The 25831-nt window shown below is 40.9% G+C and overlaps 2 protein-coding genes across 4 annotated transcripts in view; both read right to left on the bottom strand.

Annotated features, from left to right (window-relative positions):
- The window catches only part of LOC135547596 (telomere-associated protein RIF1-like), a 29516-nt gene extending 24319 nt beyond the window's left edge, over nt 1-5197 (bottom strand). For all 3 annotated transcript variants that reach the window (XM_064976742.1, XM_064976741.1, XM_064976740.1), the window contains exon 1: nt 5036-5197. The gene's annotated coding sequence lies outside the window, so the exon portion shown is untranslated. The remainder of the gene's footprint in view (nt 1-5035) is intronic.
- Nucleotides 5198-12145: 6948 nt separating this feature from the next.
- Nucleotides 12146-25066, bottom strand: LOC135547597 (tumor necrosis factor-inducible gene 6 protein-like). Its single transcript, XM_064976743.1, has 6 exons — nt 24729-25066; nt 19786-19923; nt 18591-18752; nt 13111-13339; nt 12831-12871; nt 12146-12546 (listed from the first exon to the last, which is right to left on the bottom strand). The coding sequence occupies exons 1-6, from the start codon at nt 24826-24828 to the stop codon at nt 12419-12421; spliced, it is 798 nt and encodes a 265-aa protein (XP_064832815.1). The 5' UTR covers nt 24829-25066; the 3' UTR covers nt 12146-12418.
- Between the last annotated feature and the right edge of the window lie 765 nt (nt 25067-25831).

A 25831-nucleotide genomic window follows, 5' to 3' on the forward strand; every position in this document is an offset into this window, starting at 1 on the left:
AGCATGATAATTCACAGCCCCCCCACATCACAAGGACCTGTACACAGTTCCTGGAAGCTGGAAATATCCCAGTTCTTCCATGGCCTGCATACTCAGACATGTCCACCATTGAGCATGTTTGGGATGCTCTGGATTGATGGGTAAGACAGTGTTTTCCAGTTCCTGCCAATATCCAACAACTTTGCACAGCCATTAAAGAAGTGTGGGACAACATTTCACAGGCCAAAATCAACAGCCGGATCAACTCTATGCGAAGGAGATGTTGCAGTGCATGAGGCAAATGGTGGTCACACCGGATCCTGACAGATTCTGATTTAAACCCCAATTTTTTTTTTTATGGTGTCTGTGACTTGCATATGTTTATTCCCAGTCATGTGAAATCCATAGATTAGGGCTTAAAGAATGCATTTCTATTGACAGATCCTTATATGGACTGTTACTCAGTCAAATCTTTTAAATTGTTGCATTTATATTTTTGTTCAGTGTATATTATTTTATATATTTTTTTTATTGAAAATAGCTGATTAAAAGAGAAGAGGTATTATCCACAAACGATTTCCGAGGGAGAGTAGACATGTGGCTATTCTGTGTTGAATGGCTAAACAAACTGGTCCTCCTCCATTTGTTTTTTTTATGGTTGCGATACAAACATTAGGCTGTGTTGTTAGTACATTCCAAGGCAGCATGACACGACACTAATGATGATTTGAAAAAAAAAAGTGCATGCAAGGCCAGAGCTCTGCTGTGTTTCTCTTGTACAGGTTGCACACAATTCATCAGTCATTGTCTTTGTACTGTTCCCCCGTGGGAATCGAACCCACAACCCTGGCCATGGGCTACCAACTGAGCCACACAACATTCACTATTTATCATTGTTGGGTCATTGCTAATTAAGTTCGTTTTTTGATAATCATTTCCTACTCCAGTATATATGGACATTATATTCTATTTGTGTCTCTCCTTCTCATAAGACTATTATATGAACAACGTAGTTTTTATTGATCTTTGTCAGAGTAGGCTACCCTGTAATTTGTCAAATTAAAAAACATTCTGCTAATACATCCAGTCATATAAAGTGTAGTAGAATTGCATGAAATGTGTTTAGAAAAAAGGCCAGAAACTTCTGATGTAGCATACACCGTAATTTCTGGACTATAAAGCGCACCTGAATATAAGCCGCACCAACTGAATTAAAAAAACAAACATGTATTTTGTACATAAATAAGCCGCAGGTGCCTGCTGGTACATTGAAACAAATGAACTTTACACAGCCTTTAAACGAAACACGGCTTGTAACAAAAATAAATAGGCTCACTATCTTCCTCCTCCTGTGCACTGAAACCACTGAAGTCATCTCCTTCGGTGTCGGAGTTGAATAGCCTCAGAATTGCTTCATCCGATGTTGGATCGTTTTCATTGTCGCTCGTCACTTTCATCCGGAGGCAAATTCCCCGCTGAGCTCATGCTGCCCTCTTCAACACGCAGCAGTCCAGCCTTTCCAAACCCATTGATGATAGTGGATTTTTTGACAATGCTCCACGCTGTCAGGACCCACTGGCAGACTTGACCATAAGTTGCTCTTCACATGAAGCCCGTTTTAGTGAAGGACTTCTCCCCACTTGTCATCCAAGCCTCCCACTAAACACGGAGCACGATTTATACTGATGTCGAGTGGCTGCAAATACTTTGTTGTGCCCCCAGGAATCACAGCTATAATTGAGTATGTCCTCGGTGGCTTCTTTCACAGAATCTGTTATGTGGGCCCTCATGCTGTCCAACACGAGCAATGCCTTGTTCTTGTGAAAGAATCCTCCCGGTCGATTGCCATAACACTCTGTATGCCATTCATGCATTAGGCCTTCCGTCATCCATCCTTTCTTGTTGACTTTCACAACGATTCCTCTCGGGAATTTTTCCTTTTGGCATCGTCATGCGTTTAAAAATCAACATCGGTGGAAGCTTTTCTCCCGATGTCGTGCAGCTCAGAACACAGGTGAAGTGCGTTTTTTCATGCCCAGTTTCCAGCGTGACGGATGATTCGCCTTTCCTGTTGACAGTCCAACGTCAGAAGAACCTCATCCATATTTATGATGTCGTGCGGGCCGATGGAATGCTCCGCTATCTTTGCATCAGTGAATTTGCAGAAGTTTGAAACTTTTTCCTCGTAGTCGGGAGGGAGCTGCTGACACAGACTCGTCTGTACCCTGATGGACAGGCCTTTACGCATCATAAATCTTAGACACCACGACGGTCCACCTCTAAAATCCTCATACTTCATTGCGGTGGCGATTGTTTTGGCTTTCAGTCGGATCTGCACAGTTGAAACACCTCGGCCGTCTGCTCTCTGTGTGCTGACCCAGTCTTCAAGCTCATTTTCTAGTTCGGGCCATCTGCTTTTCTTCCCTCTGAAAGCTTTTGTTGTCTTTTTGCACTGAGTCAGTTCCTCACGCTGCTGTTTCCAACGTCTTATCATCGACTCATTAAGGCCAAGCTCCCATGCAGCAGCTCTATTTCCTTTTCCAACAGCCAGATCGATCGCCTTCAACTTGAAAGCTGCATCATATGCATTTCTCCGTGTCTTTGCCATGATGAGGGTGACAAAATTACTACCGTAATCAGAATGATGGGAAGTTTGAGCGCGCTCGATTTACGTCACATTATGTGACGGTGCTCAGTTTTTTGATGGCATGAATCTTGTGAAAGCGGGAGAAATCCATAAATTAGCCACGTCATTGTATAAACCGCGAGGTTCAAAACCTGGGGAAAAAGTAGCGGCTTATAGCCCGGAAATTACGGTAACCTACTCTATATATGCACTCAACCATGCATTGAAGTCTTTTTCTGCAAACAGTGATTGTGTTATATTAGCCTAAATTAGGACTAGTGTGCCATCTTACATAAGTCTGCAAATGCAAGGATACATGGAATGCTGTATTATAAAAGGTAGGCTTCCCCAAACTTGAAACTCATGTGCCAGATATACCAGGTAGGCTACACTGTTTGTAAAGCAGATTCAGGTGTTAATTTTAAGAACTGAGCCATAAATACAGCAGAATGAGAAAGTTGGCATCTTCTTTCAAATAGTGGCCAGTCAAAACTGTTTTCACACACGATCGGCAATGACCCAGCTTTTTAGCTTCCCAGTAAAGCATTAAAAACAATCAAGCAACCCAGAAAAGTGCTAAAAATAGCCCATACTATATGTTGCCAAAGAAACAAGGTCCATGAAGTCAATTACTTGCTTGTAACTGATGTCATTCATTTTCGGACTATCTCTGAAACTCTTTGATGATACACTAGTAGCAATACATGGCTATAACATCGACCTGAAAAGACAGAAATGAAAACGGAGGCTGTGTTGCCGTCTATATTCAGAACCACATTCCAGGAAAGCTGAGAGACGATCTAATGTTAAATACATAATGTTACATGTTGAAGTAAATGGCTACAGGTTTATCTGCCTCACCTAAAGCCCATTCTTGTGGGAAGCTGCTATAGACCATCAACTGCTAACAGTCAGTATCTGGATAATATGTGTGAAATGCTTGATAATGCATGTGATCAACAGAGAAGTATATTTTCTGAGTGATTTAAATATTGACTGGCTTTCATCAAGCCACCCACTTCAGACTGTAACCAGTGGCTGCAACCTGGATCAGGTTGTCAGTCAACCTACCAGAGTAATTACAAACAGCACAGGAATTAAATCAACAACATGTATTGATCACATGTTTACTAATGCTGCAGATATTTGCTTTAAAGCATGTATCCAAATCCATATAATGTAGTGATCACAATATAATAGCCATATGTAGGAAAACCAAAGTTCAAAGTTTCTAATATAGTGTATAAGAGGTCATACAAGAAGTTTTGTAGTGATTCATATGTTGATGATGTAAAGAGTATTTGCTGGTCTGTGGTGTGTAATGAGGGGCAACCAGACACTGCACTTGACGCATTTATGAAACTACTTATTCCAGTTACTAATAAGCAGCACCCATTAAAAAAATGACTGTAAAAACTTAAATCCCAGTGGATTGATGAATTGAAAAATGGTATGGTTGAGAGGGAAGATGCAAAAGGTATGGATGGCAATTAAGTCTGGCAGCCCAACTGATTGGCCAACATACTGCAAATTAAGAAATAATGTAAGTAAACTAAATTAAAAATTAACTACATTATGAAACAAAATAAATTATATTTAAACAAATGATAAAAAATGTAAGGATAAAAAACCTTAAATGAAATTTTGGGGAAGAAAGCCAACTCCGCTCCTTCTTTCATTCATCACAAAGCCCACTGATATATTGCAACTACTTTAATTACTTTTTCATTGGATAGATATGCAAAATTAGGGATGACATGCCAGCAACAAACGCTGACACTACATATCCAAGAATATCGGACCAAATTATGAAGAATTGTACTTTAGAATTCTGTAGTCAGTGTGGAAGAGGTGAAAAAAATGCATTAGCTTGCAGCTGGTCAATATACAGGACATCTACACAAGCGTAATACTGTAGCTTAATTCTAAAAATAGATATCAACTCTAACTTACCTTAAGTTTACAAACACTTGCCAAGGAAAAATAGTTAACGTTAGCTAGCTAACTACAACATACCATCAGGCAACGTGGCAAACACATGGCTAGGGTTGGTTTGATGTTCATCAACAATTTTGCAAACTACGATCAAACGATATAGCTGACAATGGTCAAGAATACCGGTAGTTTGCTAACTAGTCGTCAATCAAGATAGCTGGCTAGCATACAAGTGCAGTCAATTCACTTTCACTGATCGAACTGGATAGCTAGCTAGCCACTAAATGTGTTAGCTCACTAGCTTACCTAGCCATCTAATATCAATACCAACTATAGGTATATTCCCAATTTACTAAATCATTTTGAAAGACAGCACTGTCAAAACCAATATTAGTAATTGCAATTTCCAAAGAGTATTTGTTCTTATAGCAAGTCACTCCCTCCGCTAGCGCGAAAATAAACACAAACAAAACGCAGCCAGATGCACTTCCTCACCTTAGTACTCCTGTTAGTATACAAACGATCAAATAAAAGTATACCATGAACGCCACAAATATACTGCAGGTATAACCGATATTATCTTATTTGGGGTGTTTCATTTGTCGCCGATTATCAGTGTAGTTGTCACCACCCGCGAAAATGCTGGCGCGAAACTAGCACGCTGTGCAAATAAACTTTGACCCAACGTAAGGACAGCCCACTCTGCATTTTTGTACCCCTCATTAATTCTCTGTTTCTCGAAAAACTTTGATCATAATTTCAAACTGTGTCCACATTTCACATATCTGAACAGGAGGTATTATCAGTATATTATACACATAGCAATATATCCAAATATTCTTTCAACGAAAGGTTTCCTCTTTCAAATGTGATATCTTTCTATTCTTGTAATGTAGGGAAGGCAATATATTTTTAATTAAAAAGCATATCCTGCACATGCCCTTTTTTATGTTAGTCTACATTTGCAGAATAATATAGCCTATATCCAAAGATACTGATAACTAACTCCCTATTCTTCTGCGCTATATAAGCCTAATAAGGTGACTGGAATTCCGTGTTGTCTTTCCACATCTTTTCATTGACAGTAACCATCCATAGTTTCATCCATAGTTTTTATGCAGCAAAGTTATACCATATAAAAAGGGACTTTCTGTAAAATTGTATAAATGCTACATTTACATTTTTACATTTAAGTCATTTAGCAGACGCTCTTATCCAGAGCGACTTACAAATTGGTGAATTCACCTTCTGACATCAGTGGAACAGCCACTTTACAATAGTGCATCTAAATCATTTAGGGGGGGGGGTTGAGAAGGATTACTTTATCCTATCCTAGGTATTCCTTGAAGAGGTGGGGTTTCAGGTGTCTCCGGAAGGTGGTGATTGACTCCGCTGTCCTGGCGTCGTGAGGGAGTTTGTTCCACCATTGGGGGGCCAGAGCAGCGAACAGTTTTGACTGGGCTGAGCGGGAACTGTACTTCCTCAGTGGTAGGGAGGCGAGCAGGCCAGAGGTGGATGAACGCAGTGCCCTTGTTTGGGTGTAGGGCCTGATCAGAGCCTGGAGGTACTGCGGTGCCGTTCCCCTCACAGCTCCGTAGGCAAGCACCATGGTCTTGTAGCGGATGCGAGCTTCAACTGGAAGCCAGTGGAGAGAGCGGAGGAGCGGGCTGACTGATAATCTGTTCCTTTGACATGATGGGATATTTTTGTGCCAGTAAAATGTATTGTGAAAACGCCTTTATGTGCAAATATGGATATGCACTGAACAAAAATATAAGCTCAACATGCAACAATTTAAAATATTTTACTGAGCTACAGTTCATATAAGGAAATCAGTGGGTTGGTGGGAACTGGAACACGCTGTCTTACATGTTGCTCCAGAGCATCCCAAACATGCTCAATGGGTGACATGTCTGGTGAGTCAGCAGGTCATTGAATAACTGGGACATTTTCAGCTTCCAAGAATTGTGTAAAGATCCTAGCGACATGGGGCCATGATTTATCATGCTGAAACATGAGGTGATGGCGGTGGATGAATGGCACATCAATGGACCTTAGGATCTTGTCACCATATATCTGTGCATTCAAATTGCCATCCATAAAATGCAATTGTGTTCATTGTCATTAGCTTATGCCTCCCCATACAATGACACCACTCCCACCACGGGGTACTCTGTTCACAACCTCGACATCAGCAAACTGCTCCCCCACCTGCCCGGTACAGTTGAAAGCAGGATTAATCCATGAAGAGAACACAGATGAAATCAATTATGATGAACTTCACAGGGTGGTGAAAGTGCAAGGTGATGAGCTTGATGCTCCTTTCCAATACATAGTGAGGGTCTTATTCTAGTGAGATGATAATCGATGTTTGGCTGCCTTGTGACAAATAAAATTAAATCTAGCTCTTTTGTCCATAATAATCTCATTTAGGCTATATACATAGGCCTATGTGTGCTCTAGCCAAAATGTATAACGCAAACATTTCTGTCAGAAAACAAACCATCAGTAGATTTGAAAATGCGATGGAAACCCATTTAACTTGCATTTTTTATTTGGTACATGGGAATTTAATCACATGTGCACTACATCATCACACACAGCCTTGTATCAGCAACAAGTCAATTTGATGGAAACATCTGTTGTGGGAAAATATTCGCATTAGAATCTGTCACCTCCATTCACACCTTGATGATCATCCGAACAATGATAAGGGAAGGAAGGGACATGTGACAGAGTGAAGTACAGTAGTGAAGTACTCCACAACATTCATATAAAAATATATACAAATCTGGGGTTCTAGGATTTACAGACATTGGAGCTTAGCCCAAAGTCATTAGGGGGGTCTGGGGGCATTCCCCCCCAGAAAAAGAAATAAGGAATTTCAACAGCTAAATGCTTAAATTTGGTGCACTTTGAGATGAACATTGAGAGATTACATATTTTTCAGGTAACTTGCACCTTCCCACCTTCCACAGCAGACACTGCCAACGCTCAATTACAGTTGCTACCATGGGTCTCTCTACTCTGAAACACTCTCTACTCTTTAAATATAGACTCTGACCTGTCCAATGAGCCAAACTGAATAAAGAATCCCACAATACCCAAACACCCTCCATCTCTCACAGAAACACACACACTGTGCAGTACATAGAATCCATAGAGCAGCTCACCCCACCTCTGCTTCTCTCCTTTGCTTTCTCTATGTCTGTTCCTGTCTCCCTTGTCTGCCCTCTTCTCTTGCTGTATTCTTAAAAAATATATTTTTTAGCTCTTTTTTCTCCCCAATTTCATGGTATCCAATTGTCTCATCGCTGCAACTCCCTTACGGACTCGGGAGAGGTCGAGAGCCATGCGACCTCCGAAACACAACCCAACCAAGCTGCACTGCTTCTTGACACAATGCCCAATTAACCTGGAAGCCAGCTGTACCAATGTGTCACCACTGTACACAGTGTCAGTGTGCACTGCTCCCAGCCCACCAAAGGGGTCGCTAGTGTGTGATAGGATAGGGACATCCCTGCTGGCCAAACCCTCCCCTAACCCGGACAACGCTGGGCCAATTGTGAACCGCCCCATGGGTCTCCTGGTTGCAGGTCGAACCTAGAATCTCTAGTGGCACAGCTAGCACTGCAATGCAGTGCCTTAGACCACTCCACCACTCAGGATGCCCCAACTTTTAGTATTCTATGTTGCTGTCGCTTGTCTACCCTCCTCTCTCGTCCTGTCCTAATTGTAAAAAGTGTAAAAGTAAACAATTGTTTTAGTAGTAATAGTCACAGGCTTTTTTAACTCACCTGCAAATTCTTTGTAAACCATGTTTAACTTTTCAACAGTCTGTTTTTCACCTCTTATAATTTGTGCAAATAAATACAACTAATTAGAATCTATACAGCAGCTTGATGTGATACAGTCTACGGTGTGCTCAATCCACCTCTTCTCACTATCTGCCCTCTTCTATCACTTTCTCTATGTCTTGTCTGTTGCTGTCTCAGGTTCTTATATTTGTTACCGTCTCCTTTGTCTATTCTCTTCTGTTATGGCCTGTTCTGTTCTTCTGGTGTCTCTCTCCATCCCCTATTTTTCTGTCTAGTTTTGCAATCCAAAACGGTCAAGGGGATACTGGGGTATGTGTGGATCTGTGTTATGCACTATAGCCCGTTACCATATCATATGTGATGGAATATTATTTGCTGTTGGCTTGTGTGGGTGTATGTGTTATGCAACATAGCTGACTTGAGATATTGTTAACAGTTTCAGGGCCATGGGCCTTTCTCGGGATGGAAAAATACAGAAAAACGGACACATACAGAACGTAGTGTAGGGAACAAATGGTCTTTTGTTAGATAACAGGAGCCAGGTGTGTGATAACTGTAGAGTGTGTGAGCGCATAGATATTCTACACAACTACAACGACTGACCGCTGAAGCGGCTAGGGGGCTGGGACCAGCTCGTGCGTCAACAATCAACGATAGGCTGAGTGAGTTTAAACCACGCCCAGTCTCTACTCTGTGACAGGCCGGCTCGGAAGCAGGAACTACTTCTGTCAGAGTATATTGTAATAACATTGTCAGGAACAAGTCAGTTCTCTGTTCTACCCTGCGTGGTGTTACAGCGAACCCGTATATACGAAAATTGCATTTACCACTTATTGGTTAGCTAATAAAAAGTACATAGTATACAATACAGTGACTCAGTTTCATATTTATCCTGATACCAGATTCGATTGACGCAACCCGTAACAGGTAAATTAAATTGTTTTGGGTCTGTGTCTGGGTTCACCTAAATCATCCTCTTCCTACCATTTGCCCCTGACTGCTGCTGTTCTCATCTGCCCTCCTCCTTGGTTCATATGAAAGGTAGCAAGGAAGAGGTGCAACGTCTTCAGTTAGTTTTAAAGGGTGACTGCACTTCCTGATTGGGCATCGTTTTAGATGTAGTTAAGAAAAGTTAGCGACCATGACTGAATTCAAATGTGAGTTGGTTTCGGCGTGTGGTTTGATGTGGGTGTCTCGTGTGTGTATATTCGCAGGTGGGAAGAGTTAGACAAATTATTTAGCCAATTAGCTTCAGCCGGGCTGGTGTGCGACTTGACTTTTGACTTTGGATAGCCTGAGGCTAGTTAGGGAACGTTAATAAATTACACAATGTAAATGAGACAATGTTTTTTATGTTGCACACCTTTTAGTTTTCTCATGAAATGCTTTCAATATTTGTACATGAATTTCTACAATTTATAGTTGGTTTAAGGTTTTTAAGTAATTGACATTTGGAGCTATTGGAATTTTAATATATTGTCCCATGTGCATTGTGTAATTTACCGATGGTCCCTAAAACTAGCCCCATAGGGATATCCAATGTTTACCCAAATTTACCACAGGCATTACGATCAGATCGGGTCACATGCAGCTGCACTCCAAATGTATGATTACTTGTGTGCTGCCAGCTGTGGGCATATGGGCAGAATTTAAACCTAACCTTCATTTACTGTACATTGTTATGCTGTCACGACCAAACTGCATTTTGGACGAGACTGACTTAATGACCAAAAGTATACTATTTACACTTTGTAGTCAATTTTGACACTAGAATAAATGTGTCTGACTCATATCGATGCCACATAAGCTGTTTTCTAAATGAGAAGTTGGTTTTAGTTGCTCTTTAAAGTTACTGTATACCAACATGACCAGGGCAACTCAACTGTCAAGAAAAACGCAAGTGTCTTCGCAACAGTGCAACACAACTCCAAACACGACAGATAAGAGCTTCATAGCCTAAAGGCTATATGAATATAAAGAGACATGAGCCTCAAAAAATGACATGTAGAATGGAATAGGTTATAAGACTATGATTAATTTAATTTAGTCAGTTCTACTAGCTATTGTGAGATTTTTAGATTACATAACATTTGAGGACACAGAACTTAAGGGCCTATGCAATTTCAATGTTTTGTCCACCTACAATATAACCACAAAGCTGGCCATGATTTCCCCTCTCTTTCTAGCTGCTTAACTCTTCCCTTCTAAGCTCAAGTTTGTTTATTTGTCATATACACAATATATCAATGGAGTGCACAGTGCAATGAAATGCTTCCTTGCAGGTTGACAATGCAACAAGAGTAGTACAAATAAAAGCTCAATTAAATAATTTCTCCAATTTAATAATGGACAGTTTTTTAAATTGTTATATAGACAATATGGAAATAACAGACATGAGCCAACCCTTTTTACCTGTACAATTGAATAGGTTTTAAGACATATAAGACCAAATACATTCGCTGGAAATAAACACTTTTCCTAATAACATGACTTATATCAACATCCTGAGCTTTCCCATTCACCAAATATACTGTTAAATAACCGATAAATGACGATACCCAATAGCTTAAGGATGCTGAGTGCTAACGCTAGCTTATTAGCATTTGCCAACCCTTATGCTGAGACCGGGAGACTAGCTATATAGAACAAAAATATAAATGCTGCATGTAAAGTGTTGGTCTGATGTTTCATGAGCTGAAATAAAAGATCCCAGAAATGTTGCATATGCACAAAAAGCTTATTTCTCTCAAATTTTGTACACTAATTTGTTTCCATTCCTGTAAGTGAGCATTTCTCCATTGCCAAGGTAATCCATCCACCTGACAGGTGTGGCATATCAATAAGCTGATTAAACAGCATGATCATTACACAGGTGCACCTTGTGCTGAGGACAATACAATTCCACTCTAAAATGTGCAGTTTTGTCTCACAACACAATGCCAAATATGTCACTTTCTGACCTTAGTTCTTTTTTATGGCTTTGTTTTAGTCTGGTCATGGCGTGAGTTGGGTGGGTTGTCTATGTTAGTTTTTCTATGATTTGCTATTTCTGTGTTTGGCCTGGTATGGTTCTCAATCAGAGGCAGCTGTCAATCGTTGTCCCTGATTGAGAACCATATTTAGGTAGCCTGTTTTCTATTGTAATACCAACATGTTTCAAGCAGAGCACCATAGTCCCTGTGCCCAAGAACACTAAGGTAACCTGCCTAAATGACTACCAACACGTAGCACTCACGTCTATAGCCATGAAGTGCTTTGAAAAGCTGGTCATGGCTCACATCAACACCATTATCCCAGAAACATTGGATCCACTCAATTTGCATACTGCGCCAACAGATCCACAGATGATGCAATATCTATTGCACTGCACATGGTCCTTTCACATATGCACAAAAGGAACACTTATGTGAGAATGCTATTCATTAACTACAGCTCAGCGTCTAACACCATCGTGCCTTTAAAGCTCATCACGAAGCTAAGGACCCTGGGACTAAACAACTCCCTCTGCAACTGGATCCTGGACTTCCTGACGGGCCGCCCCCCAGGCGGTAAGGGTAGGTAACAACACATCCACCATGCTGATCCTCAACACGGGGGCCCCTCCTGTACTCCCTGTTCACGCATGACTGCACAGCCAGGCATGACTCCAACACCACCATTAAGTTTTCCGATGACAAAACAGTGGTAGACCTGATCACCGACCAGACAGCCTACTGTGAGAGAATAAAGTATTTGATCCCCTGCTGATTTTGTACGTTTGCCCACTGACAAAGAAATGATCAGTCTATAATTTTAATGGTAGGTTTATTTGAACAGTGAGAGACAGAATAACAAAAAAATACAGAAAAACGCATGTCAAAAATGTTATAAATTGATTTGAATTTTAATGAGGGAAATAAGTATTTGACCCCCTTTCAATCAGAAAGATTTCTGTCTCCCAGGTGCCTTTTATACAGGCAACGAGCTGAGATTAGGAGCACACTCTTAAAGGGAGTTCTCCTAATCTCAGTTTGTTACCTGTATAAAAGCTGATCATGCTGAAAAAATAAGTAAACATTGGTCAGGTGAAGCAACAGCTGGTGTCATTCTGGAAGTGGAGGAGAGAAGAGTTCACAGCAATGTACTCCATCTGGAAGCCTCCTGCGACTACAGAGGCATCGGACAGGAACTTTAGTGTCATCACATTCCCTGTGGGAGAAAGAAATGGAGAAAGGTGACAGGCTTATCAATGAAAACACTTATAATTGGAAATCAATAAACAATTGATCAATAATCAATAAACAATTAATGATTCAAAAAAGGCTTATCAATGAAAACACTTATAATTGGAAATCAATAAACAATTGATCAATAATCAATAAACAATTAATGATTCAAAAAAGGGTTATCAATGCCAGACATTTACTGTAGCTTTTTGATCTATAATAATAGCATTTAATATGGTAATAAAATAGGAATGTGTTTGTGCATACCTGTGCTTATGAGGTCATCTGGTAAATAATCTCCACAGTACCTGGAAATAATACATGTATTTACTTGATAGTTGTTCAACATGGTCAGACAGTAACCTATGTTATGACAGTATGTTGTGGGGAAAGACATGAGTCTTACGAGTCTGAGTATCAATACATTTAGTACAATGCAACTTTCTACCATCTTGGATACGACTAACAACCCAGATAAACCATTACAACGTGAACTCAAACTAAAACTAAATGTAAAGGCACATTCAATCAAAACCTAGATCCTCACCTCCCGGCGAAGCCAGAGATGTCGTCATAACTGTCATAGATCTCTAAAAAGTCTGATAGACAGGCCGTGTCCTCCTCCACATCAAATTCCAGGAAGTGCAGGCGTATCCTCTGTCCGTAGCGCACACGGATGTGCCAGTAGCAGATCTGCTCATCCTGGTACTCCTCTGGGTAACCGGGTGACTGGATGATCCTTTGCTGATCTGTCAGAGTACCTCCACACTCCTTTGCTGTGGACCAGGAGAAAAGGAGGAGGAGATAGGATGAGGAAATATACTGAAGAGATAAAAGCTAACTTTATATATTAGATGAGATAGATGAATACTTTAGCAGATTAAATAAGACTTTGTGATGGGTAATGTCCATAGATAAAAGTAAAGAGAATATTCTGCACACTAGCTGTTGCTTTAGACTCTAGGGTAATGATATCATATAAGCAAAACATTTCAGCAAGAAATATCATTATGCATTACTACATCAGTGTATTACATTTGCTGTCATCATAAGTAAATGCATTATGATAAATTAAAATATGGTAATTATGTTTTGCTTATGTTGTTCTCTCTGATGTGACCACTGAATGAAGTTAGAAATAAAGTTAGGGGCCTCCTGAGTGGCACAGCAGTCTAAGGCACTGCCTTGCTGTATTTGAGGCGTCACTACAGATGCGGTTCCATCCAGCCTGTGTCATAACTGTGCGTGACCGAGAGTCCAGTAGGGCAGCGTATTATTTGGCCCATGTTGTCCGGGATAGGGGAGGGTGTGGCCGGGGGGGCTTAGCTTGGCTCATCACACTCTAGCAATTGCTTGTGGTGGGCTGGGCTCCTACAGGCTGAATTCAGTCGTCAGTTGAACAGTTTTTCCTCCGACACATTGGTGCAGCTGGCTTCTGGGTGTGGTTTAAAGGTCATGTTTCATAGGACGCATGACTCGACATTCACCTCTACCAAGCCCGTTGGGGGGTTGCTGCAATGAAACAAGATCGTAATTGGATCGCAATTAGATTTCACAAAGTTGGGGAGAAAAGGGGAGGTAAAATACAAAAAATAATAATAATTAGAAAAGAGACTTTGTCTTCTGAATGAACACAATTTCTTCCACGTGTGCAGTTGGGTGAAAATTAAATCAAAAGCTCCCCTAGATCCCCAGGATTTGTAGAGGGAAAATGTATGTAAAAAAGTTGTTTTTATGCAATTCAACCGTGATTTATCAAATGTGAACCAAACATCCTCAACGTCACAGGGAATTAGGGAGAAAATTTGTGTCGGTTTCTCAAATGACACCCTATTCCCTTTGTAGTGTACTACTTTTTGACCAGGGCCACAGGCAGTATCACTCAAGGCAGCTATCTGTCAGGATTTTCCCAGGATTGTTCAGGTTTTGGTCACTAGATGACCCATTTTGTTTTTTTGACCCTTTTGTTTTTCCCTTGTTCTAGTTATTAGTTGCACCTGTGCCTCATTTCCCTTGAATGTATTTAAACCCTTAGTGCTCCTCAGTTCTTTGCTCTGTGTTTGTATTTTAGCACTCAGCCTCAGCCATGCTGTGAACTTTTGTTTCTCTAGTTGGATTTTCTTGAGGTACTCTGGTTTTGTTCTTGTTTATTTTTTATTATTCTTTTGAGGTTTGTTTTTTTCCCCTGCTTTTCTTACCACTTTGTGTATTTTCCTTGTGTCTTGGATGATAACATTTTTTCTCTTGGAATTACTTTTGACGTTGTGGATTTATATTTTTGCCTGAAGATCTTTTTCTTTATTAAATCACTGTCTCTAGTACTGCTGTGTCTGCCTCATCTTCTGGGTTCTGCCGACTATTAGTGGCTCAGTTTACTAAGTGACTATCTCACACCGGAGACCCGAGTTCGTAACCGGGTCCTGACACTATCTCATCCAATGAGGCAACCTCTTCCATGTTGAGTACAGTCGTCACGTGGTGCCAACTATCATGTATCATTCTCCACAATAAAAACAGGCCCCAATACAGCTGTTTTGTCATGATTAATTAAATATGTTGTAAAAGTGTTGTAAATACATCCCTAATAGTTATGACTGAATAAATACTGAGTACGTATCACAAAAGGAGTTAGAGTTTAAAGACTTGGTTCTGACCACAGATTTCATTTTGGTATAATCTAGAGTCAGACCATTAAGAGTTCAGTGTATTCCTCTTTGAATTTACACCTCAACGTGTTGCTTTGACTTAATGTATTTGATTTCCGTCAGTGGCATAACGCAGTTTCACAGGGCCCCCTGATAAGTCAGAGCATGAGGCCCCCCTGCAAGAGGGGGGAGGCTGTGCCACCATTGGATAGTTTAAAGACTGGATTTTTACCACATTACCGAAAGTTTTGCATTTTTATATCATATCGAGACAAATAAGTCATTGTGTATTAAGTGTTCCTTGCTGACTTTGCACCTCAAAGTGTTGCTTTGCCACTCCAATCTATAATGTACGAGGTTTACATACAATCTAGAGATGTTCGGGCCATTTGGGTTTCAGTTTGTCCCTAATAGGCTTTGCCTCTTGAAGTGTTTCTTTGCTTTACCCACAGACTTGTATAATTATTTGCCTCGGCCTCACCATTCTATAAGACTGACACACCATTAAACAGTCCAGTCCCAGCTAACACATAACGTTCTGAGAACCAAATGTTTCTTAGATCTTGGTGAGAGTGTACAACCTTCCCACAACTTTCTGGGAATGGTGCAGGATAGTTGATTGGCTTTGGAAAATACTCTGCACATTTCAGGAACTTGACAAAATAACATTATTTTCTTGGTATTTCATTACTTTAACAGAATATTTCCTACAATTTCAAACATTGTTACCTTTTTGGTAATGTTCCAGGAATGTTTCCAACTGGTTTGACATTGGGAATGTTCTCAAATAGTTCAGAGAATGTTAAGAAACAATGTTCTTCTGTGGGAATTTCAGTACTTCAGCATAATGTTTCCTACAGGATTCCTCATGGTTCTATATAAAGTCATGTTCTCAAATTGTTCTGAGAATTTTAAGAAAACATTCTACTTTATTAATGTTCAGAGAAAGTTTTAAGAATTGTGTTTAAAAACATATACATTCCTTTCTCAGCGTCAACAAAACTCTCTAGCCTCTCTTGTTAAGTGTGTTCAGGTGTGTTGGCCACGCCCACTAAATGGCCACACCTGATCTTAATGAACGCTTGTTTCCTTTGAAATGGGGTCTGTTTGAATAGACTAAAATGAACAGCTTTGTATGTGTAAAAAACATGAATAAATACAGAAAATGATATGTTCGAATCTCACTAAAACAGGAATGTGTTTGCATGATTAATGCCTAAGGAAATTAAAGTCCATGTGTCCTATCTGCAAGTAGTGTTATTAAAAAGTATTGTTAAAACATGAATTGAACATTTTAAGGAAGTTATTCAAAAACCTCCAAATCAAATCACATTTTTATTTGTCCCATGCTTTGTAAACACAAATTAAATGCTTACTTATTGGCCCTTCCTCACAATTCAGAGAAGTATTTGATTTTTTAAATAATAATAGAAAAAGATAACACGAAGAATAAATACACAATGCGTAACGATAACTTGGCTATATACAGTACACGGGATACCAATACAGAGTCATGTGCAGGGGTATTAGGAAGATACAGAGCCTTCAGAAAGTTGTCACACCCCTTGACTTATTCCACATTTTGTTGTGTTACAGCCTGAATTCAAAATGGATTATATTTTTTTATGACCCGTCTACACACAATACCCCATAATGACAAAGTGAAAACATTTTAAAATTTTTTTTTGCAAGTCTATTGAAAAGAAAACACAGAAATATCTAATTTACTTAAGTATTCACACCCATGTGCCAAAACATGTTAGAATCACCTTTGGCAGCGGTTCCAGCTGTGAGTCTTTCTGGGTATGTCTCGAAGAGCCATTACAGCTGTGAGTCTTTCTTTCTGAAGGCCATTACATGAGTCTTTCGGGTATGAAGAGCCATTACAGCTGTGAGTCTTTCTGGGTATGTCTCGAAGAGCCATTACAGCTGTCTTTCTGGGTAAGTCTGCCAGTCTTTCTGGGTATGTCTTTCTGGGTAAGTCTCGAAGAGCCACTACAGCTGTGAGTCTTTCTGGGTATGTCTCGAAGAGCCACTACAGCTGTGAGTCTCGAAGAGCCATTACAGCTGTGAGTCTTTCTGGGTATGTTTCTGGGTATGTCTCGAAGAGCCACTACAGCTGTGAGTCTTTCACTCGAAGAGCCATTACAGCTGTGAGTCTTTCTGGGTATGTCTTTCTGGGTAAGTCTCGAAGAGCTACAGCTGTGAGTCTTTCTACAGCTGTGAGTCTTTCTGGGTATGTCTCGAAGAGCCATTACAGCTGTGAGTCTTTCTGGGTACAGCTGTGAGTCTTTCTGGGTAAGTCTCTAAGAGCCACTACAGCTGTGAGTCTTTCTGGGTAAGTCTCTAAGAGCCACTACAGCTGTGAGTCTTTCTGGGTAAGTCTCTAAGAGCCACTACAGCTGTGAGTCTTTCTTTCTGGTCTTTCTGGGTATGTCTCGAAGAGCCACTACAGTGTGAGTCTTTCTGGGTAAGTTCTAAGAGCCACTACAGCTGTGAGTCTTTCTGGGTAAGTCTCTGAGTCTTTCTGGGTAAGTCTCTACAGCTGTGAGTCTTTCTGGGTAAGTTCTAAGAGCCACTACAGCTGTGAGTCTTTCTGGGTGAGAGTCTTTCTTTCTGGGTGAAGGGCTTTGCACACCTGGATTATATATTTGCACGTTATACTTTTTGAAATACTTCAAGCTCTGACAAGTTGGTTGTTGATCATTACTAGACAGCCATTTACAAGTCTTGCCATATATTTTCAAACTGATTTAAGTCAAAACCGCAACTAGGCACTCAGGAACATTCAATGTGGTCTTGGTAAACAACTCCAGTGTATATTTGGGCTTGTGTTTAAGGTTATTGTCCTGCTCAAAGGTGAATTTGTCTCCCAGTGTCTGTTGGAAAGCAGACTGATTCAGGTTTTCAAATCAAATCAAATTTTATTGGTCACATACACATATTTAGCAGATATTATTGCGGGTGTACCGAAATGCTTGTGTTCCTAGCTCCAACAGTGCAGTAGTATCTAACAATTCACAACAATACACAAATCTAAAAGTTTCCTCTAGGATTTTGCCTTTGCTTAGCTCTATTCTATTTATTTTTATCCCCCAAAAACTCCCTAGTCCTTACCAAAGACAAGCATACCCGTAACATGATGCAGCCACCACCATGCTTGTAAATATAAAGAGTGGTACTCAGTGATGTGTTGTGTTGGATATGCCTCAAACATAATGCTTTGAAATTCAGGACATAAAGTGAATTTCTTTGCCACATTTTTTACAGTTTTACTTTAGAATGCATGTCTTGCATATTTTGTATTCTGTGCAGGTTGTCATTTAGGTTAGTATTGTGGAGTAACTACAATGCTCCCATTTGTCATGTTTTTACGACTCACAGTTGGGGTTGTAGCAGTAGACGTCCCATCTCTCACTCTTGTTCAACCTGTACCCATAGTTGATGATGCCAACCCTGCCGAAACCACAGTTGGCACCGGCTTTGACGATAGGGTAGCCCACACGTCCTTTGTCATACCATCCAGCCGCACACACATGTAAACCTAAGACAGAGAGACAAAACATTAGCCTGGTAACCAATCTGAAAGATTCACGAAAGAGTGTCACTGATAAAACCATAAGAGAGCTTAGTTTATAGAGCTAGCATCCATCCCCGTCTTAGTACCACAGATAAAACACTAACAGAAGATCTCAAGGGAATATTGGATTATCACCAGCCATTCATCTTGGTCATATCCTTAAAACAAAACCAAGTCTTTGGAAATGCTATTGTCCCTGTCAAAAATGTGTTTTTGCATCTGCAATTACAAGCAGACCATGGATGTGGAAGGGGATGGTTGGTGGATGGTTGGGGTAAAGTATAATGAATTCCAATGTATCTTAAAAGCCTCCAGTCAATCAGCGGACCACAGTCAGTGAGGAAAGGCAAGAGAAATAAACTCAAGGCTCCTAGGTTGATTGGCCATAGGGCAGCTCAGCTCTAACCACAGACAGACGAGTAGTGGTTTCCAAATGCCAGATCCTGAGTTCCAGTGCCTGATCGGGCTTCAATCCATCTGCCAGCCATGGGAACAGCATCGTTACCCAGCTAGGCAGGTGTTATCGTTCTTACAATACTTGAGAGGCCTCTGATCACAGCCGGACCAATTCCCTCCCCACCCTTTGGTCCTAACCCTTCAATGTTTGTAGAGCTGTAAAGTGCTGGGAATATGGTGGAAGGGCCACGCCCTTACACTGCTTATTTACCCTTCAGATCAGCAAACATCAAAGGGTTAGGCCCAAGGGGAAGGGATAGGGAGCGAATTGGGACCGGCTGCAGTTCCACAGAGCAACGGGTTGCAGGAGCTGTAGTTGCAAGATGTCTTTGATTGATTTCATGGGAGAAAGACAAGATAAACACAGCTCTTCCTGCCATTGCTTGACCAGTGATACTAGTGACCACATGTTTGGCTAATATAAACTGGTTACATGTGTTCTTTGGCAAACTGAGGCGTCGTTAATCAACAGTGATAATGGCATTTTGTAAACCTCCAGTTTGGAGGGGATGGGGGATAGGGGAGTTATTGCATTGCAAACCTATCTGACGAGCAGCCTCCAGTTGATCGTAAGTGGCCAGTGTCCCTCCTTCGTATTTGCACACGGCCTTGGCTTCCTTATAAGTCAGCTGGTATCTCCCTTTACGCGATTCCCTGTGGTAGACTCCGGCGGCTTGCTCTGTCCAGGAAAAAACAACAACTCAAATCAAATTTTATTGGTCGTGGACACATAGTTTGCAGATGTTATCAAAATGCTTATGTTTGCTCCAAGTGTGCAGTAATACCTAACAATACAAAACAACACGCACAAATGAAAATAAAACAATTAAGGAACTAAGAAATATCAGAAGAAGCAATGTCAAAGTCTGGAATTGAAATATACTGTAAATGTTTAGACAGTATATGAATAGAAAATGTGTGTACAGCAGTAATAATATATAGAATGAGCCTCGACTAGAATACAGTATATACATATGAAGTGGGTAAAACAGCATTAAAGTGACCAATGTTCAATGACTATGTACATAGGGCAGTAGTCTCTAGGTGCAGGGTAGAGCACCAGGTGGTAGATGGCTAGTAACAGTGACTAAGGTTCAGGGCAGGGTACTGGACAGAGGATGGCTAGTGGTGACTACTTAACAGTCTGATGGTCTAGAGATAGAAGCTGTTTTTCTAGTCTCTCGGTCCCAGCTTTGATGCACCTGTACCGTCTCCGCCTTGTAGACGGTCGCTGGGTGAACAGGCCGTGGCTCGGGTGGCTGAGGTCCTTGATGATATTCTTGACCTTCCTGTGACACTGGGTGCTGTAGATGTCATGGAGGGCAAGCAGTGTGCCCCTGATGATGCATTGGGCTGACCGCACCACCCTCTGGAGAGCCCTGCGGTTACGGATGGTGCCATTGCCATACCAGGTGGTGATACATCCTGACAGGATGCTCTCAATAGTGCATTTGTAGAAGTTTGTGGGGGTCTTAGGGAACAAGCGGAATGTCTACAGACTCCTTGCACCTTCTTCATCACACTGTCTGTGTGGGTGGACCATATCATGTTGTAAGTGATCTTCACCCGAGGAACTTGAAGATTTTCACCCTCTCTACTCCCCGTCAATGTGGATGGGAGCGTGCTGTCTTCTGGAGTCCACGATCAGCTCCTTCATTTTGATGACGTTGAGGGAGAGGTTATTTTCCTGGCACCACTCCTCCAGAATCGTTACCTTCTCCCTGTAGGCTGTCTCGTCGTTGTTAGTAATCAGGCCTACTATAGTAATCATACTATAGTAATCAGGCCTACTATTGTTGTATCATCTGCAAACTTGATGATTGAGTTGGAGACGTGTGTGACTACGCAGTCATGGGTGAACAGGGAGTATAGCAGGGGACTGAGCACCCACCCTTGAGGGGCCCACGTGTTGAGGATCAACGTAGCGGAGGTGTTATTACCTACCTTCACCACTTGGGTTGGCCCGTCAGGAAGTCCAGGGCCCAGTTGCACAGGGCAGGGTTCAGACACAGGGCCCCAAGCTTAGCGATGAGCTTGGAGGACACTATGGAGTTGAAGACTGAGCTCTAGTTGATGAACAGCATCCTTACATAGCAGCATCCTTACATAAAAGCCTCCTTACCTTACATAGGTATTCCTCTTGTCCCTATACCCATCATGAGGTTGCTACAACCTAGCCTATAAGTTTACAATGTAGGTGCACAGGTCACACACTCTTGCCTGCATCTTTTTCAACAGAACACTCATATCATAATCACTAACCGCTACACACAGCCTACATTGTTGTAGCCATATTAACTATCTAATGTCATAGTCAACATAGATACTAGAACTAATGCTACAACCCCAATAATATCTGATAAATATGTGTATGTGACCAATACAATTTGATTTGATAGTAAACCCACTTAAATCATGCAGTACGGTGTAAGGTCAGCAAGCAGTTTGGCAGTTACCCTGGCAGGTCCCAGTGTCAATAGATTAATGAAGCAAAAGCTTATCTTGACTTGGAAGAGTTCCAGTGTTGGACAGTCATAGCTGTTTGAGCTGGGTGTTCGATTCGGCCAAACTAGCTAGCTGCATTCACTAGCTAAGTGAAAGTGAAAAAAACAATACAGCAAATTATAGATATCTCTCTCTCTCTCTCTCTCTCTCTTGCTTCTCCTTTTTTAAAGAAATTAATTTGTTCAAAACTGTTCAGCTATTGTCTCTCTCAAGTCAACTACTCACCACATTTTATGCATGGCATTGCTAGCTAGCTGAAGCTTATGCTTTCAGTACTAGATTAATTATCTGATCCTTTGATTGGATGGACAACATGTCAGTTCATGATGCAAGAGCTCTGATCGGTTGGACGACGTCCTACAGAAGTTGTCATAATTATTGAGTAAGTCTATGGAAGGGGGTGAGAACCATGAGCCTCCTAGGTTTTGTATTGAAGTCAATGTACCCAGAGGAAGACAGAAACTAGCTGTCCTCTAGCTTCACCATGGTGCGACCCTACAGAGTGCTATTGAGGCTACTGTAGATCTTCATTGTGTTTTAATCAATTATTTGACTACATGTGAATACATTTAGTATATCTAAAAAGGATAACTTCATGTTAATGTTTCACTATCTTTATTTCCCCTCCTCTGAGGAGCCTCCCCTGCTGTAAACACTCCAGCCAGCTGGTCTGCCCATGCTCTGTGGACACGGCTTGGGATGTCGTCTGGGCCGGCAGCCATGTGAGGGTTAACACACTTAAATGGCCAATGAGAACGAGAGTTCACAGTCCTCGTGAGCGGCAGTGGCCTGATTCGAAATGGGTGAAGGTGTTTTTCTTGTCAGTCAACACTGCCATCACCATCAAAGCACTACAGTGAGACACAACTACAACAATACGTATCCAGGCAACAGGAAACAAGCAGAAAAGATTCTGTTTTACAAGATTGGAGGCATCTTTCTCAGGGAGCTAGAGCAAGCAAAGTGGCTTCAGACTAAGTCCAAAGCGGAAGGAAAGAAACATGAAACACACGGCGGACAGGCCAAAATGTTTCACCTCTAACATGTTGTGGCTGGATAGAACCCCTTAGGACAGAAGCTTAGTGTTTGTAATCTCCCTGTTGGAAGTGGCCATTCCCTATGGGGAGTCCTCCTTTGAGGCTGTTTTGATATCACGCATGCATGACCTTGTAGGACTTGGAGAGCACTCCAAATTAGCTACGAACTAATGTTTTCACCTACTAGTCAAACCAACCCCCCAAGGTGCCTTGTGAGGTGGTGCCTCGTTCTCATTATAAGCCCAGAGTGTGGTGTATCTCACTATTAGCAGAACCAAATGATATAGAAGGTTTGGGTTACATGACATATTACTCTAAACATGCAGTTAAGTTTGTGTGTTCCAGATGGGTGTAGGTCTGGTGGGCAAGTCGAGCTCATTAACTCTTATCTGAAGAAGCCTTTACGACACATTCCATTAAAATGGGTTGGGGCACTAACATTATTAGAAAATAAACACACTGGTCTATAAACTGAGTGTTTCAAGGGCAGATGTTATAGCAGTCTCTGTGTTACACAAGAAATGTCTTCAAACTGATATAACACTCTGTCCTTGTTCTTTCATTGCTACAGTGGTGTAAAGTACTTCAGTAAAAATACTTTAAAGTATTATTTAATTAAGTAGTTGTTTTAGGTATCTGTACTTTACTATTTATATTTTTGACTACTTTTACTTCACTACATTCCTAAAGAAAAGAATGTGCTTTTTACTCCAAACACTTTCCCTGACACCCAAAAGTACTCGTTACATTTGCAATGCTTAGCAGGACAAGAAAGTGGTCCAATTCACTCACTTATCAATAGAACATCCCTGGTCATCCCCACTGCCACTGATCTGGAGGACTCACTAAACACAAATGCTTTGTTTGTAAATTATGTCTGAGTGTTGTCGTGTGCCACTAGCTATCTGTAAATGATGTCTGAGTGTTGTAGTTTGCCTCTAGCTATCTGTAAACGATGTCTGAGCGTTGTAGTGTGCCCCTGGCTATCTGAAAATAAAAAAATATATTAAAAAAGAATGTTGTGCCATCTGATTTTCTTATTATAAGTCATTTGAAATTTTCATACTTTTACTTTTGATACTTAAGTATATTTTTGCAATTAGATAGATTTTTGAAACTTAAGTATATTTAAAACCAAATACTTTTAGACTTTTACTCAAGTAGTATTTTTCTGGTTGACTTTTACTTGAGTCATTTTCTACATACATACTTTTACTCAAGTATGACATTTTGGTACATTTTTCTCAACTGCAATGCTATGCCCTAAACTGAACACTGAAATAATGTTCTGAAGTTTGCACCGCTTTCTTGTTCATGTGTGCTTCTTGTCCCTCTGACAAAATGAAGTAGTGTGTTGGCAAGTCAACCTCATACAGTGTTCAGTCATAAATATGCCAGTGTCCAACTCTACCCCTTACCTGAACACACATCACAGTGCTATGTGCCATTTAATAACGTTACATATCTGTAAAGATTATGTAGGCAAAGTGTTATCATGGAAAATGATAGGCTATTGACAATGTTGTAAAAATTTATGTTGTGCAGGATTGTGAGAGTATGTTGAAGATAAAGAGCTGTTAGAAAAGTGAACATAAAATAATACTTTTCTGACATATGGGAACGATAATTAGCCTAAATAAGGATTTTTTTAAATTCAGTTTTGGACACATCAAAGGGAAACCGCGCCTCTTATATGTCTTTGTCCAAGCGACCCAACTTTTTGAAAGATCCAATGTGGTATAGTGGTGCTAAATATTACAACTGAACATTCCACGACCATCTTCTAAAATACAAACACAGACAACTTTCATGAGAACATCCTACAGAATGCCAATGTTTGCAACTGTTGGCATGCATAAAGGTTACTTCCGAAATGAATCCCTTGTTGAAAAGCAACCTAATGATTTAAGGCTCCCAAAGTAACAAAGAAAGCGCGATTTACCCAGCCATATGGAGTTATGAAATATTCCATTTCTGAAGCCCCAGGCTTGCGCTTCCTTCAAGAAGAACCCAATGGCCCAGATGACAGCGAAGACCCGCATCCTCCTCCTTGTACAGATCAGAGCTGTGCGCTGCGCTACGATGTCCTCTGACTAGCTGCTACCGTTCGCGCTGTGCTCGCTGCTCATCTGACAACTGGCATTTAAAATGTTAGAGCCAATTTATGCTTGATCCGAAATGTGGTCAGAGGCGCCGTGTGGATGGTGTGACGCAATTGCGGAACCTCTGGAGGCATAAAGAAGCCAAATTGAATCGCGTGCACCTCTCAAATTTTAACCCAGCTGTGTTGCAACATCACCTCCTGTTTCAGCATGATAATACACGGCCCAATGTCCCAAGGAACTGTACACAATTCATAGAAGCTGAAAATGTCCATTATTCCATGGCCTGCATACTCACCAGATATGTTGCTCTTTGGGCATATCTCAAATCAATTAAAATTATATTTGGCACATGCATTGAATACAACAGGTGTAGTATACCTTACCATGCAATGCTTACTTATTAGCCATTAACCAACAATGCAGTTCAAGAAATAGAATTAAGAAAATATTTACTAAATAAACTAAAGTAAAAATTTGTTTTAAAGTAACTCAATAAAAGAACAATAAAGCAGCAGAAGTAAATCCCTTTCCTATGGTGATCCTCATGAGAGCCAGTTTCATCATAGGGCTTGATGGTTTTTGCAACTGCGACTTTCTTGAAATTTCTTGAAATTCTTGAAACGTTCCAGATTGACTGACCTTCATGTCTTAAAGTTGTCATGCCCTGATCTGCTTCACCTGTCTTTGTGATTCTCTCCACCATCCTCCAGGTGTCGCCCATCTTCTCCATTATCCCTTGTGTATTTATACCTGTGTTCTCTGTTTGTCTGTTGCCAGTTTGTTTTGTTTGTAGAACCTACCAGCGTTTTGTCTCCCTGCTCCTGCCTGTTTTCCTGCTCCTGTTGTCTAATATTCCGGTTCTGACCATTCCGCCTGCCCCGACCCTGAGCCTACCTGTCGTCCTGTACCTTTGCCCCACTACTCTGGATTACCGACCTCT

The sequence above is a fragment of the Oncorhynchus masou genome, chromosome 10 (genome assembly GCF_036934945.1).
Source record: "Oncorhynchus masou masou isolate Uvic2021 chromosome 10, UVic_Omas_1.1, whole genome shotgun sequence".
In the NCBI taxonomy this organism is placed as follows: Eukaryota; Metazoa; Chordata; class Actinopteri; order Salmoniformes; family Salmonidae; genus Oncorhynchus; species Oncorhynchus masou.

Excerpts from the sequence above, each read along its gene's own strand:
- LOC135547597 (XM_064976743.1), bottom strand. The coding sequence starts at position 24,828 with ATGCGGGTCTTCGCTGTCATCTGGGCCATTGGGTTCTTCTTGAAGGAA. Across the intron at positions 18,753-19,785 it reads GGAGGCTGCTCGTCAGATAG|GTTTACATGTGTGTGCGGCT; the intron begins GTTTGCAATGCA and ends TCTCTGTCTTAG. Across the intron at positions 12,872-13,110 it reads ATCTCTGGCTTCGCCGGGAG|GTACTGTGGAGATTATTTAC; the intron begins GTGAGGATCTAG and ends TATTATTTCCAG.